This window comes from Seriola aureovittata, chromosome 15 (assembly GCF_021018895.1).
Source record: "Seriola aureovittata isolate HTS-2021-v1 ecotype China chromosome 15, ASM2101889v1, whole genome shotgun sequence".
In the NCBI taxonomy this organism is placed as follows: Eukaryota; Metazoa; Chordata; class Actinopteri; order Carangiformes; family Carangidae; genus Seriola; species Seriola aureovittata.
Window position 1 is genome coordinate 1,098,445 of NC_079378.1, and position 14,824 is coordinate 1,113,268.

Here is a 14,824-nt window from a genome sequence, read left to right on the forward strand (position 1 = left end):
GTCTTGTGGTTCATTGGTCTTTGTATTTTCTTTCTTACGTCTTTGTTGGCAGTTGATATCCAGCAAAGAAGATTTCTTCCTTGGTTGCAGTTTTATATAGTCACAGTTCTTTTCTCAGGAGACTCATTCAGAAAATTTGTAATGCAATGATTTGACATCATGACATCAGGGATCATTAATGAGGGCTATGTCAGCTTTAAGCTCTGAGACACTCACTTGCCCTAAAACTTCATCTTTATAAGATTAAGTTGGAACTTAATCATTGATAAAATTGATTTGATTAATTTAACATAACATTAATGAATTAATAACATGATGTCAGTAAGATTAGCTGCTTACCTTGGCCATCTGAAAGTATAAATTACTTTGAGAATAGCTATCTTAATGTAGAGCTTATATTTGTTTACATTAGCTTCACCCTGTCATCACAAACCTAAAACTGTAGTAATCCATACTTATGATGTGAATCATATTGCAGCTACATACCCAGTGTTTGTCAAAAGCTGGCAGAGACAAAAGCATAGGTAATGAGAGCAAAGAGCAAACCCTTATGGACTGAACGCTAAAATCAAGCTAAGTGACAAAATGGCTGCTAACATCGGCAATGAGTAGTAATGTTAGCTGGTAACTGGTCTTCAAAATGTTAACATTAAGCTAATTTACACACAATGACAGTGACATTGTCTGCTAAGTTTGGCTGTGATAAATCTAATGTTGAGATAAAATAAAACAAATGTTGAAAGCAGTTAGTTCCTAACTTTACCTTCAATAAATCTAATGTTAAGGAAAAATAAAACACCTGTCATAGGCTTCAACATTTTGCCAACAAAACATACTGAAGCTCCCCTAATCAACCCACATAAATGATACTGATAGATTTAGATTCAGTGTGATTTACACATACAGAGCATCTTATTATTGTACCTCTAAAGTCCATTGTAAGTGAACCGAACATCAATTTCACTCACTTAGAAAATAACGATACGATAGAATAACGATAGAATTGCATCAGAATCATCATAATTGAATGTTTTTTTTTCAGTATCAAAGTAATTCTGTGACAGTTGTCAGTAAATCAAGTCAAACATAGTGTAGCATGTTGGGGATAAGTGGGTGGGATTTCCCAGCATGCTTTGAGGTGATATGTCTATGGACATGAAATGAATAGATGGTGTTCCACATGTTATCTTTGAATGATGTTATTGTTACTGTTAAAGTCTCTTTATGGGAAAAGAACATGTTACACCATGAGTGAAGAGAGTTGTTCAATTAGTCACTTCCTTGTAGATGTAATTATAAAGGTCTTCTTTATCAATGTAGTAAACAGCGCCCCTGATGGGCTTGTGGTGTAAGGGACATGGGCGTTGCTTCATGCCAGTTAATATCTCTCAGCCTGAATTATCTCCACAGAAAACCTAGCTAAAATACCAAACAAGAATAATTAAAAATGAAATCAGCATACTTGATTTTCCAAAGTGTAAAAAATTGCAGACTTAAAAGAATGACATGGTGCCATTACAGGAAAGAAGCAGTGATGAGCCCAGTCCTGCACCAAACAGCAGACAGGGCACATTAGCAATGAGCTGGTGGTATACAAACAAACAAACAAAGAAAATCCTTCAGGCTGACTGATATTTGTCTCAAGAGCTGGAGAGAGCAACAAGAAGAGTGACTTATTCACCAGGTGGCTAGGCTAACAACTGAAATACTAAATTCAGTGTTCTGGATGTGAAAATACATAGGCTAATTGTTTGCTAGCGCATTAGCTACATTAGCCTTTGTTTTGCTAGTAGGTCTGCCATTTACAGTTGTGAGGAACAGATGGAGTTAACTGAGTATAGTGATGTCGAAGCTTTTCAACAGACCGTCAAACATACTCAGGATAGAGGAGCTGGCAAATGAAAAGTAAGTTTTTAAAGTTAATATTTTTGCTAGTTTAGCTGAAGATGACTTGGCTAATTACAGTTCAGAAGGAGAGCAGCAGGGTGTTGTGTAACATGTTAAACCAGTTAGATCATAATGATCACTGATAGCTAATGGGCAGAGATGACTATAACTTAAAGCCTTGAGAAGGATCTAAATACACATTTTATAATATCTGCAAGGAATTTAAGGTAAGCAAATGTTTGTTGTGTCAAAATTAGCTAACTTTAGCATTAGCCTTTGTTATCATGAGTTAATGTGAGACTCCTGGCGCGTAGATATAGTGGAAAGGCATATAACAGTATTGTCTAACACGATGTAAAAGTGCTGTAATTAAGTGAAAATATAATGCAATGTTGTCCATATGAATTAATTTAGTTTCAAGATGGATTTTTATGAAATTATTGAAATAAGTATACTGCTTGATCGTGTTGTTTCACTAACTGTTTAATGTGCGGGAATATAGAGGGGTTGGGAACTGCTATATTAAACATCTGAGCAACACAATACATTGCAGACCTGCAATTCAATGGCAAATGAAGCCTACAGATAAGATAAGTTAATCAGTTAATTACTTATTTAAGAAATATCTACTGTGAGTCAGTCTCACAGTCACGGTCCAGCTGCTCTCCTCTCAGTTTTATCAGGAGCTGCTGAAACAGAGACAGCTGAGTCGAGGTCAGAGTTAGAGCAGATTTAACGGAGTGAACATTTTACGATGCACGGCATCTCACTTGTAATGTCAATTACCAGTAAAAATCCCATTTACCAAAATCTCATAACCTCTTCTGTTTCACCTGGCACTTGCACAAGACAACACAAAGACGACAGCCAGCAACCTGATGGTATAAGCAGCTAATGCTACTGACATGTGTTTCATTTTACATTTGATTTTTTTATGGTTGTAGTTAGCAACTAATGCTACTGACATTTGTGTTATGGTCTTAGTGAGCAGCTAATGCTAATGATATTTGTTTCATTTTACCTTTGATTTGTTATTGTCATAGTTAACAGCTAATGCTACTGACATTTGTTTCATTTTACCTTTGAGTTGTTATGGTCATAGTTAGCAGCTAATGCTAATGATATTTGTTTCATTTTACCTTTGAGTTGTTATGGTCATAGTTAGCAGCTAATTCTACTGAAATTGCATAGTTATGGTTTATTAGCCTTGCGTTGGCCGACATTAGCAGCTAATGTTACTGATGTATTTAGCAGAATGTTGGCCTTGTGATGACAAAAGTTGAAAGCTAGTCATCACATTTATGTTTTACTTAACCATTATATAATTATTCTCATGGCCACAGTTAAGTACCAATGTCAATGACATGTTTCATTTTCCATTAATACTAGAGTTAGTGTTTTTAAGGCTAAACAAACCCTGTCTCATTTTGGTAGAAGAAAATAATTGCTGATGATTTGGTAGAAAAATAATTAAGAATGAACCATTTGCTTTTCCATTAATGCATTCTTTTATTTATCTCTCACTACAGGTAATAAGGTAAGAGTGTGTATTGCAGCGTATTTTCTGGTAATTAACTGTGATAATTTATTATGAATTTCTTGTGATTGTGTAGTTTTACTCTGATATAATTCCACATGTATTGTGAAAAAATAACATAATATTTCTTCATTGTTGTTAGCATAATATTTATTTATATTCTTAATTTACATCAAGATAATAGTAAAGATTATACATTTGAGGGAATATTACTGTGATATAACCTGATTTTTATAAGCACATAGGCCTATTGTTATCCAATATACATGGTCTGCCCCAAAATATTATAATATCATATAAATGATCCCCCAACATTAACAATATTCCAAATGTTAATGTCAAGCTATTAACAGGTTAACATATAAATAATTGTCATGGTATTATTTTGCCCTATCCTTACAACATATTACTCCTTGATCAACTGTAATAATAGAGTGACCATAATACAGCATCTGTGCATACACTTACTTACAAGCAACAAACACCAGATCATAGAGTGCTTGGTACACATTTTATGTTCTTTGCATTAAGTTACAAATAAATCATGGAAACTAATTCTATAATAATGGCAAAACCTTCGGGGACACAAACAATTTTGACAAGAATTTTCGTATCTCTTTGGACTGCACACCATAAACAATGGGGTTGAGGCTGCAAGGGATGATATGAAACAAAATGGAACAGAGTTTTCTGTAGTCTGAGTACTGAGGGAAACGATAAAGAGTAATGATAGTGATTCCATTGAACACCATGATCAGATACACAACTAAATGAGTGCTGCAGGTCTTCAAAGCTTTACTGTTCAGAGACTTGTTTTTACTGGTCAGACAAACTGCTGTAATCTTGGTATAGGTGAGAACCATGCTGCCTATAGAAGCTGTGAACAGGACTACAGTGAAAGTGATGCCATACACATCATTAATTAATGCACTCTCACAGGAGAGTTTGAACAGTGCAGCATTATTACAGTAGGGGCTTCTGATCACAGTCCTGCATCGGTTTAGTCTTATGGTCAGACCGAGCAGAATCCCGACCAGAACAAAGGCCACTCCCCAGGCAGAAACTGTCAGCTTGATCACCGTTTTGTTGGTCATTATGGCAGCGTAACGCAGGGGATTGCAGATGGCCACATATCTGTCAAAGGCCATAACCATGAGCACAGTGTGTGAAGTGGTGCCGAACATGTGTGTGGTGAAAGCCTGGACCACACACTCGTAATAACTGATGAGACGCTCAGAAGGAGGACGCAACATGTCTATGAGCAAACGAGGAAAAAAGATAGAGTTTCCAAGGATGTCACTCAGTGGCAGGTTGCAAAAAAGGAGATACATAGGCTGGTGAAGGTTCTTGTCAATGAAAATCAGAACAGCAATGCCTACATTTGTAACCATTATCAACACATAGGAGAATAAAAGAAAAATAAACACTGCATATGTTGAATCCTTTGAGACATTTAACCCCTCCAGCTGGAGTGTGAAGCTGTTGTAGGTGTAGTTTTCCATTAAGCTGAAAGGACAAAACAACGATGTTAATGCCACAGGTAATGTCATGAAATCCATCTATCATAGACCAAGTTCTGAGAGAGTCATGATTGCACAGCTAAATTAAAATGTTAAGTTTTCCAAAGATCCGAGGGAAATGTATTGCACAGTATATAGTTTCTGTAAAATAAATTGTGTCTTGCATAATATTTCTATGTATCTGTAACCCCCTCCACTTTTGGTATGTTCTGTGTATTCTGTTCTGTTTTATATATTCAGATTAATTTCCTCTCTCCCAATCACAGAAGTATCATCTTAGCAGGTTCAGAAAATCATCAAAGTCATAACATTGAAGGCTGAAGAGGTAAATGTTCTACACATTAAAAACTAAACAACATTCTGAGAAAGATTATATGAAAACTATGAAAGACAGATGAAGTTGTAGATCACCAATAGCTACTTATAGTGTCTTTGGTTTCAATCTTGCTTTTCTTTCTTGTCTCCCCACTGCTGATAATATCCAACAGCACCAGTCAAGCTCTCTGTTGCAATGTTTCAGAAATCCTCTGTTGCAATGTTTCAGAAATCCTCTGTTGCAATGTTTTATAGAAATGGTTGCGTCTTTAGGGGAATTGATTATTATTACCTTGGGTAAAGTGTGATGCACCATAAGGAGATCATTATAAAGTTAAATTGCAATATACAACTTTTTAGCTGGGAGATAATTAAAGTGATATTTCTTTGTCTGTTTTCTCAGTGTGCTTCCAACCAGGGTTTGAGGCCAGAAAACTGGAAAAGGTAAATGTTCTCACACATCACTATTTAAACCTTATGCTTAGAATGAGTCATGCTTGGTTGAACTTGACTCATGAACTCTAGTGAACTGTGTTTCTCTATCATTACAAATAAAGCATCAACACAACAAGGCAGCTCAACTTAACATCTAAAGGTAAGGTCTATTTATTATCTTTAGCTTAACCTTGTTAATGGTATTCCTTCAGTTATTTCTATTTTGTCATGTTTCAGTGATATTGGATATTGTTGTGGTTTGGCTGACAGATATGCACTGGTGCCTTCTACAGTGGATATGATATTGGAATTGTTCAATTGACATGGTGTGGATGTGATCTATATGGATGAGTGTTACTTGTGAGTCGATGTTGTGGATCTCATGCTGAGAATGTTCGTATTATCAACTCTGTAGTCGTGGCTATGCGCTGTTATGCAATTTATTTATTATTTTATCTACTCTGAACTCAAACCGATCTGTCAGTGCCTTAATTCACAGATGTTGAAAATCATTTAAAAAATGTTTTTTCATCTGAGCCCGTTCACTTTCCAACACCAAGTGACACCCTTGGGCTCAGGAGTTGAAGCTGTATCATAAGCACTTTCAAACCTACTTCAGGGTGTCCGTGGATCAATTTGATGTGTTGTTAGAGATGCCAGTTCTGCACTTTAAGAGGCTGAGGAGCAATTTCAGGTAACCAATTGATCTGGAACAATGATGAGCTGTGTCATTTATGTAAGATATGGATTACTACTTGTAAAAACATATGAATTGATTAACCTACTACTTGGACAAAAACAAATTGGAGCGAGGTAGCAGGAGCTGTTAATCGTTGTTGTAGGGAAACCCATGACGTAGCCTTGCTTGTTGTATTTGTCACGTGATAGATACGATTGATTTTGTTCATGAGGTAATGGTGAAACCCGAACCAGTGTCAGAACAACAAGATATTAAAGTGTCATTAAACTGCCATGTATTACGGCATAAACTAATGTTAAAAAATCAATATCCACCAGAAGGCCGGTAGCGTTCATTAGTCTTTGCAAGCCTGCCTATGTCAATAAATGTTACTTTTTTGCACACAAACATTCGTCTTTGATGTTGAAGTGCTCATTCACCAGATAGTCATTTTGAAAAATATATTGTGCGAAAAAATCATAACAATGAATGTGTCAAGACCTTCACATCCTCGGTTCAAATTTGTGAGTGTTTTTGATATATGAATATAAATGTGAACATTAATGTGGAAACTTAAGTATCTATCCTCATATTCATAGGTTCACATTCACCCAGAGTCACCAATCAACTTAAACTACAAGCTTTTACACAGTGGAGAGAAAACTGGAGCACCAGGAGGAAACCCATGCAGGCACAAGGTAAACATGCAAACTCAACACAGAAAGGCCCTGGTTAGCCAGCAGCTTTGAACCCGGCACCTTTTTACCATGAGGCGACAGTGGTAACCATGGCACTGATGAAATGAATTGCTTAATGTTGTTGAGTCTTAGCCTTCTGTTGCTCTGGGTCTGTTTGTAGTGATGTCACAACCATGGGCACTTCCTCAATTTCTCTGTTTTCCCAGTCATCCCCTGGGCTACAGTATCCAGGTTCTTTGTCCACTTAGTTGTCTTACTATCTATCTTCTCCTTGAGTCTTATCAGACTATGTTATCGGACTTTAGCTGTATGTGCCTCCATTTGTTTTCAGTTCTTCTACAGTCTTTATTTAATTATGACATAGAAGTTGTATGCTTCCAGTGAGCTTTGGCTTTTGTTGGCATAGTTTCAGTATTTTAGGGATGCAAAAACATGAATTGTACACATAGAGAGTTGCAAAGGAGAGAACCTATTTCGGGTGCCCTTGGCTCAGGAAGTAAACGTTTTTTTTTTTATTTTTTCAATGGACAATATTGCAAGACTCACAGTTTGGGCATTTTTACGACATTCTAGCATTCAAGCCTTCTAAGTGTTCTGATATTGCCAGGTTAAGGGTATTGCATTTAGTAAGGATGGGGCTTGACACATGTTGGACAAACCCAAAGTTGTTCAGCTATTAAGAGGTCTGAAGGTACACAAATTACCTCCCTATAAAAATAGTTACTTAACTACTGTCATTTGATATTATAGAGAGCATTTCCACAAAGTCCTAAAGAAGCCTACATTGTGTCTAGGTATTGGTGGTAGAGAAGTAAAATGAATACTGTTTAGGCACCCTTCACATGTAATGTAAGTTTTGGAAATTCATGACAAGAAATTTGATTGTCGCAGAATAAGTCATGGTAAACGTTAGGTTCAAACCTCTGGAGTTGGCAGAGGTAAGAAGTTAGGGATAAGGTTTAGAGTTAGGGGAAAGACACACAGAGTATGAATCTCTTCAGCATTCATTCAATTCCAGAGTGCTGGAATCTCATGCCATCAAATAAGTTATGATGGACAAAGGCTATACAGTGTACTTACGCGCTAAATGTTTTCAAGTTCTTCACCATCAACTGGCTCATTGAAAATCATGAACAGGACGTTCCTCTAACAGAAATCTGACTTGACAGTAAAAGCACGGTTGTTCATAATAAAATGTATTCACCACAATTTTGCTTTTATTATGTATTTTCAATGGACACTTAACGAGAGTGTGACGTGGTTATTTTCAGCACAACATTTCACAACATGAAATATTTTGGGTTGTGAAAAATGGAATCTCTTTGTAATAATGACAGTTTTGGAAATCAATTGCTTATAATTTGAATTGCATAACAACAGTATTGGTTGGTATTATGACCGTGTTATTACCAAGCAGTCGACAAACATATGGACATGGAATAAATTAGGCCACTGTAAGTTCACATATAATGTTATCTCTGTAGTTAAATGTAAAAATGAAAGTTTGTTGTTATGGCAAAATTTTCTTGGGCTCAAACAATTTTGATAAGAATTTTCGTACCTCTTTGGACTGCATACCATAAATAATGGGGTTTAGGCTGCCAGGGATGATATGAAACAATATACTGGAGAGTTTTCTGTAGTCTGCGTACTCTGGGAAGCGATGCAGAGCAATGAGTGACATTCCACTAAACACCATGATCAGATACACAACCAGATGAGTGCTGCAGGTCTTCAAAGCTTTACTGTTCAGAGTCTTGTTTTTACTGGTCAGACAGACGACAGTAATCTTAGTATAGGTGAGAACTATGCTGCCAATAGATGCTGTAAACAGGACTACAGTGAAAGTGAGGCCATACACATTATTGATATACACACTCTCACAGGAGAGTTTGAACAGGGAGGCGTTGTCACAGTAAGGATTCATGATCATACTCCTGCATCGGTTCAGTCTTACGGTCAGACCGAGCAGAATCCCGACCAGAACAAAGGCCACTCCCCAGGCAGAAACTGTCAGCTTGATCACCATTGTGTTGGTCATTATGGCAGCGTAACGCAGGGGATTGCAGATGGCCACATATCTGTCAAAGGCCATAATCATGAGCACAGTGTTAGTGGTGGTACCAAACATGTGTGAGGTAAAAGCTTGGACCAAACATTCATAATAACTAATGAGGCGTTCAGAGGGAGGCCGTAGCACATCTATGAGCAAACGAGGCACCATGATAGAGTTTCCAAGTATGTCATTAAATGGCAGGTTGCAAAACAGGAGATACATCGGCTGGTGAAGGTTCTTGTCAATGAAAACCAGAACAGCAATGCCTACATTTGCAACCAATATAAACAGATAGGAGAGAAAGAAGAAGAGAAAGACAGGGTAGACAGAGTCTTTTGAGAGATTCAACCCCTCCAGCTGGAGGGTGAGGCTGTTGTAGGTGTAGTTTTCCATCAGCCTGAAAGAACAAACATCAGAGATCAATGACAGAAGTGACTTTACAACTAACCAAAAACAATGTGAAATTCATGCTTTACTAGACAATGAAGAGTTAATCAACAAAAATAAAAATCAAAGGTGAAAGATAATCACATATTTTGAATTTGACCAAGAAATAGTAATTTTACTGAACATTGTCATTCAGTAATACCTGCTTTCTGAGTCTTGTGGTTCATTGGTCTTTGTATTTTCTTTCTTACGTCTTTGTTGGCAGTTGATATCCAGCAAAGAAGATTTCTTCCTTGGTTGCAGTTTTATATAGCCACAGATTTATTCTTGGGGGACTCATTCATTGTCATTGTTTGTAATGCAACATTATGTCATCATGATATTATGGTGATTTGTTCATAATAGACTCCTCATCTGAGTCTGGGTCTGACTGAGGTTCAAATGTGTGGCTGAGTCTCTCAATGTTTCCTCAAATGTTAACCGTCTTGATACTCTTTGGTCTTTCACTGGTTACCATAACCATGTTAGTACAGCAAGAGAGCAATAGTTTGCATTAGCACAGCCTCTAACATGTGTCAGTCACTGCCAGTTACAAGCTAACAAACACCATAAACGAATAACTACGCTGACCATCCTTATGTCCTCTCGTCCCCAATTTTGGTGCACAACAGACTTCTCACTCTTCAAAAAACTCCCAAGTTTGGGTCTGACTGAGGCTCAAACATGTGGCTGAGTCTGACTCAACTACTCAATTTACTGTGGAGTTCCTTGTTACATACTTAAATTTCTCCAAGGGCTTGACCCTTTATCCCAACAATTTAATCAGAAGATACTGACTTCAGAAAGGATTCAGACCCCTTCACTTTTGTAGATGTAGTTTTAAGTTTAAACGTTTTCAGAAATTTTTGCAAATTTATTAAAAATCAAAAATTTAATCTCTTAGAATATTGTTGAGACCAAATTATGGTCTGGTATGTCCTCTTTGCTTATTATCCTTGATATGTCTATAACTTGTGGCAAATTGAATTGATTGGCCATAGTTTAGAAAGACACATGCCTGTGTGTATGAGGTCCCAGAATGCATGCTGCATGTCAGAACAGAAACCAAACCCTGATGTCCAATTATGTTGTAGCCTTATACTAAAGAAGAAAAAAAAAATCCCTCATCAATCTAACTCAATATCCCATAATTAAAAATCTTATTGCAATGGAAAAAAACTGAGATAGCGCATAGCATAGGTATTCAGAGTCTTTACTATAACATTTGATATTTAGCTCAGGTGCCTCTCATTCTGTTTGAACTGTTTGGCCTCAGAGAGAGAGAGTCATAGTATAGTAAGGGTAGTCTCCAGACAAACCTTTCTTCTGGTCCCAAGAACAAAGAACGATCACAGGAATATGGAATAAATAGGTGATACTTTTCATATACACTTTATTATGATGACAAAAACTTCTTGGACTCAAACAAGTTAGACAAGAATTTCCGTATCTCTTTAGACTGCATGCCGTAAATAATGGGATTGAGGCTGCCAGGGATGATATGATACAAAATGGCAACAAATTTTCTGCTGTCTGCGTACTGTGGGAAGCGATGCAGAATAATGATACACATTCCACTGAACAACATAATCAGATACACAACTAGATGAGTGCTGCAGGTCTTCAAGGCTTTACTGTTCAAAGATTTGTTTTTACTGGTCAGACAGACGACAGTAATCTTGGTATAGGTGAGAACCATGCTGCCTATAGACCCTGTAAACAGGACTACAGTGAAAGTGAGGCCGTACACATTATTGATAAACACACTCTCACAAGAGAGTTTGAACAGCGCAGCATTGTCACAATAAGGGCTTCTGATCAGAGTCTTGCATCGGTTCAGTCTTATGGTCAGACCGAGCAGAATCCCGACCAGAACAAAGGCCACTCCCCAGGCAGAAACCGTCAGCTTCACCAACATTTTGTTGGTCATTATGGCAGCGTAACGCAGGGGATTGCAGATGGCCACATATCTGTCAAAGGCCATAATCATGAGCACAGTGTGAGCAGTGGTACTGAACATATGTGTGGTGAAAGCTTGGATCAAACATTCATAATAACTGATGAGACGTTCAGAGGGAGGATGCAACATGTCTATGAGCAAACGGGGCAAAATTATAGAGTTTCCAAGTATGTCATTGATTGACAGGTTCCAAAACAGGAGATACATAGGCTGGTGAAGGTTTTTGTCCAGGAAAACAAAAACAGCAATGGCGATATTTGCAACAATTACAAACAAGTATGAGAAAAATATAAAAAGAAACACAGGGTAGACATAGTCCTTAGAGACATTTAACCCCTCCAACTGGAGTGTGAAGCTGTTGTAGGTGTAGTTTTCCATCAACCTGAAAAACAAAAAGCAGATACCAATGAATATGTTATATATTACATTACTACACAGTTTGACTGTGATAAGAAGTATGTATTTATTACATGAAAATAAAGTAAACAAATGGATACATTCTATAAATATTTACAGATTAAAAGATAAAATATAATAAACTGCGATTTGGCCCCTTTCCTTCTCTGAATGGTCAGGGTGAAAGCAGATGCAAGTGAATGTGCCATACATTACATTACTATGTAGTTTGACTGTGATTAGAAGTTCTACCTACTGTGAGTGTGTCTGGTTTCAATCTCGTCTTCCCTTTCTTGTGTCTCCCTGCTCATTGTTGATAATATCCACCAGCTCTAATCAGGATCTGCTTTGTTGCAAGGTTTTATAAACATGATTTTATCTTCAGGGGAATCAGTTACTTTTACGTCAGATAATGTGTGATGGAACATTAAGAAATGATTATGCTGCAACACGCAACTTTTACCTCTGGGACAAAAAGTAACATTGTCTCTCACCCTTTTCACTCTTCCTTCCACCAAAACTTTTCACCATCTTGACGGTGAATATTAAGGAGTCAAACAATCATTAAGCCGCTACAAGTGATGAGTTAACCAGTGTGAAATGATGAGATACTGATGAGAAATTGGAGGAAACCATTTTCGCCCATATACATATATATTAGCACAAAGAAGAAGTAATGCTTACACATACAATAAGTAGCCTTACTATCAACCTGTGTGGCACAGCCAGGAGTACTATCCACATCCTGTATCATCTGACTCTGGTACAGGAAAGAATCTGGTTCAGAAGCCCTCAAGCAGTAACTTTGTTATTCTTCGGGAATTTTTCAGACACCGTAAATTGTTATGCCTCTGCACCGGTGACGGTCAGAGCCAGAGGCATATTGTTTTTGGCTTGTCTGCTCGTCCATCCGTCCCATTGTCGTGGACACGATATCTCAGTAACACCTTGAAGGGACTTTTTCATATTTGGCTTAAATGTCCACTTGGGATCAAGGACAAAATGATCAGATTTTGTTGGTCAAAGGTTAAAGGTCAAAGTCATGGTGACCTCACAAATCACTTTTAGCCATTACTCAAGACGTCACACAGCAATTATGACAAAATTTCACACAAATGGTTCATATTTTATTTGACTCTGGATAAACAGGGATGTAACCTGAAACTAGTCTGAATGGCGGAGGCATAAAACCAGGAGACAGGAATTCTAGTTTCACATCTTGTTATGTTGAAGCTGTATGCTTAAAAACCCCCCAAAAATATTTCCCCTCATCAATCTACACGCAATATCCCAAAATGACAAAGCTAAAACAGAATTACAGAAATTACAGCAAATTTATGAAAAAGGAAAAACTGAGATATCACATTACCATAGGTATTCAGAGTCTTTACTATAACATTTAATATTTAGCTCAGGTGCCTATCATTCTGTTTGAACTGTTTGGCCTCAGAGAGAGAGAGTCATAGTATAGTAAGGGTAGTCTCCAGACAAACCTTTCTTCTGGTCCGAAGAACAAAGAACAATCACAGGAATATGGAATAAATAGGTGATACTTTTCATATACACTTTATTATGATGACAAAAACTTCTTGGACTCAAACAAGTTAGACAAGAATTTCCGTATCTCTTTAGACTGCATGCCGTAAATAATGGGATTGAGGCTGCCAGGGATGATATGATACAAAATGGCAACAAATTTTCTGTTAAGTATTCTCAGAAGTGATGCAGAATATTTAAAGAAATACCACTGAGCAACATAATCAGATACACAACCAGATGAGTGCCGCAGGTCTTCAGGGCTTTATTTACGGCAGGACTCCTGCCAACTACTTGTACCAAAGACAAATCTTTACTTACAAGAGACAACATACTGAGGCATTCTCTACTCATATTTCATGCTTATTTGTTTGAATACATTAAGAAAACTAACTTTGAAATGTTTTTTATAACGTTGGAAAAACTTTCTGGGGCTTGAACCATTTTGATAAGAATTTTCGTATCTCTTTGGACTGCGCACCATAAATAATTGGGTTGAGGCCGCTCGGGATGATTTGAAACAAAAGGCTAGAAACTTTTCTGTGCTCTGCGTACTGTGGGAAGCGATGCAGAATAATCGTTAATGTTCCACTGAGCAACATAATCAGATACACAACTAGATGAGTGCTGCAGGTCTTCAAGGCTTTACTGTTCAAAGTCTTGTTCTTACTGGTCAGACAGACTACTGTAATCTTGGTATAGGTGAGAACCATGCTGCCTATAGAAGCTGTGAACATGACTACAGTGACAATGATGCCATACACATTATTGATGAACACACTCTCACAGGAGAGTTTGAACAGCGCAGCATTGCTACAATAAAGGCCTCTGATCATAGTCCTGCATCGGTTCAGTCTTATGGTCAGACCGACCATAATCCCGACCAGAACAAAGGATACTCCCCAGGCAGAAACTGTCAGCTTCACCAACATTTTGTTGGTCATTATGGCAGTGTAACGCAGGGGATTGCAGATGGCCACATATCTGTCAAAGGCCATAATCATGAGCACTGTCTGAACAGTGGTACCGTACATATGTATGGTGAAAGCTTGGATCACACATTCATAATAACTGATGAGACGTTCAGAGGGAGGATGCAACATGTCTATGAGCAAACGGGGCAAAATGATAGAGTTTCCAAGTATGTCATTGATTGACAGGTTCCAAAAAAGTAGATACATAGGCTGGTGAAGGTTTTTGTCCAGGAAAACAAGAACAGCAATGGCAAAATTTGCAACAATAATAAATATGTATGAGAAAAAGAGCAAAAGAAACAAAAGTATGACAAAGCCTTTAGAGACATTTAACCCCTCCAACTGGATTATGATGCTGTTGTAGGTGTAGTTTTCCATCAACCTGTGAAAAAAACAGATATAAGT

General features: G+C 37.5%; 4 protein-coding genes across 4 annotated transcripts; all 4 read right to left on the reverse strand.

The window, feature by feature from the left end:
- Positions 1 to 3,981: 3,981 nt before the first annotated feature.
- LOC130182539 (olfactory receptor 5AC2-like) lies at positions 3,982 to 4,950 on the reverse strand. Its single transcript, XM_056397537.1, has one exon. The coding sequence runs from the start codon at positions 4,924 to 4,926 to the stop codon at positions 3,982 to 3,984; it is 945 nt and encodes a 314-aa protein (XP_056253512.1). The 5' UTR covers positions 4,927 to 4,950.
- Positions 4,951 to 8,581: 3,631 nt separating this feature from the next.
- Positions 8,582 to 9,523, reverse strand: LOC130182546 (olfactory receptor 146-like). Its single transcript, XM_056397544.1, has one exon. It carries the CDS (start codon positions 9,518 to 9,520, stop codon positions 8,582 to 8,584), a length of 939 nt encoding a protein of 312 aa, XP_056253519.1. The 5' UTR covers positions 9,521 to 9,523.
- A 1,426-nt stretch (positions 9,524 to 10,949) lies between these two features.
- LOC130182544 (olfactory receptor 52K1-like) lies at positions 10,950 to 11,897 on the reverse strand. Its single transcript, XM_056397542.1, has one exon. The coding sequence runs from the start codon at positions 11,889 to 11,891 to the stop codon at positions 10,950 to 10,952; it is 942 nt and encodes a 313-aa protein (XP_056253517.1). The 5' UTR covers positions 11,892 to 11,897.
- A 1,955-nt stretch (positions 11,898 to 13,852) lies between these two features.
- On the reverse strand, positions 13,853 to 14,824 carry LOC130182535 (olfactory receptor 146-like). Its single transcript, XM_056397533.1, has one exon. It carries the CDS (start codon positions 14,795 to 14,797, stop codon positions 13,853 to 13,855), a length of 945 nt encoding a protein of 314 aa, XP_056253508.1. The 5' UTR covers positions 14,798 to 14,824.

What these genes read in the sequence shown, in the direction of transcription:
- LOC130182535 (XM_056397533.1), bottom strand. Translation starts at nt 14,797, where the DNA reads ATGGAAAACTACACCTACAACAGCATCATAATCCAGTTGGAGGGGTTA.
- LOC130182539 (XM_056397537.1), bottom strand. Translation starts at nt 4,926, where the DNA reads ATGGAAAACTACACCTACAACAGCTTCACACTCCAGCTGGAGGGGTTA.
- LOC130182544 (XM_056397542.1), bottom strand. Translation starts at nt 11,891, where the DNA reads ATGGAAAACTACACCTACAACAGCTTCACACTCCAGTTGGAGGGGTTA.
- LOC130182546 (XM_056397544.1), bottom strand. Translation starts at nt 9,520, where the DNA reads ATGGAAAACTACACCTACAACAGCCTCACCCTCCAGCTGGAGGGGTTG.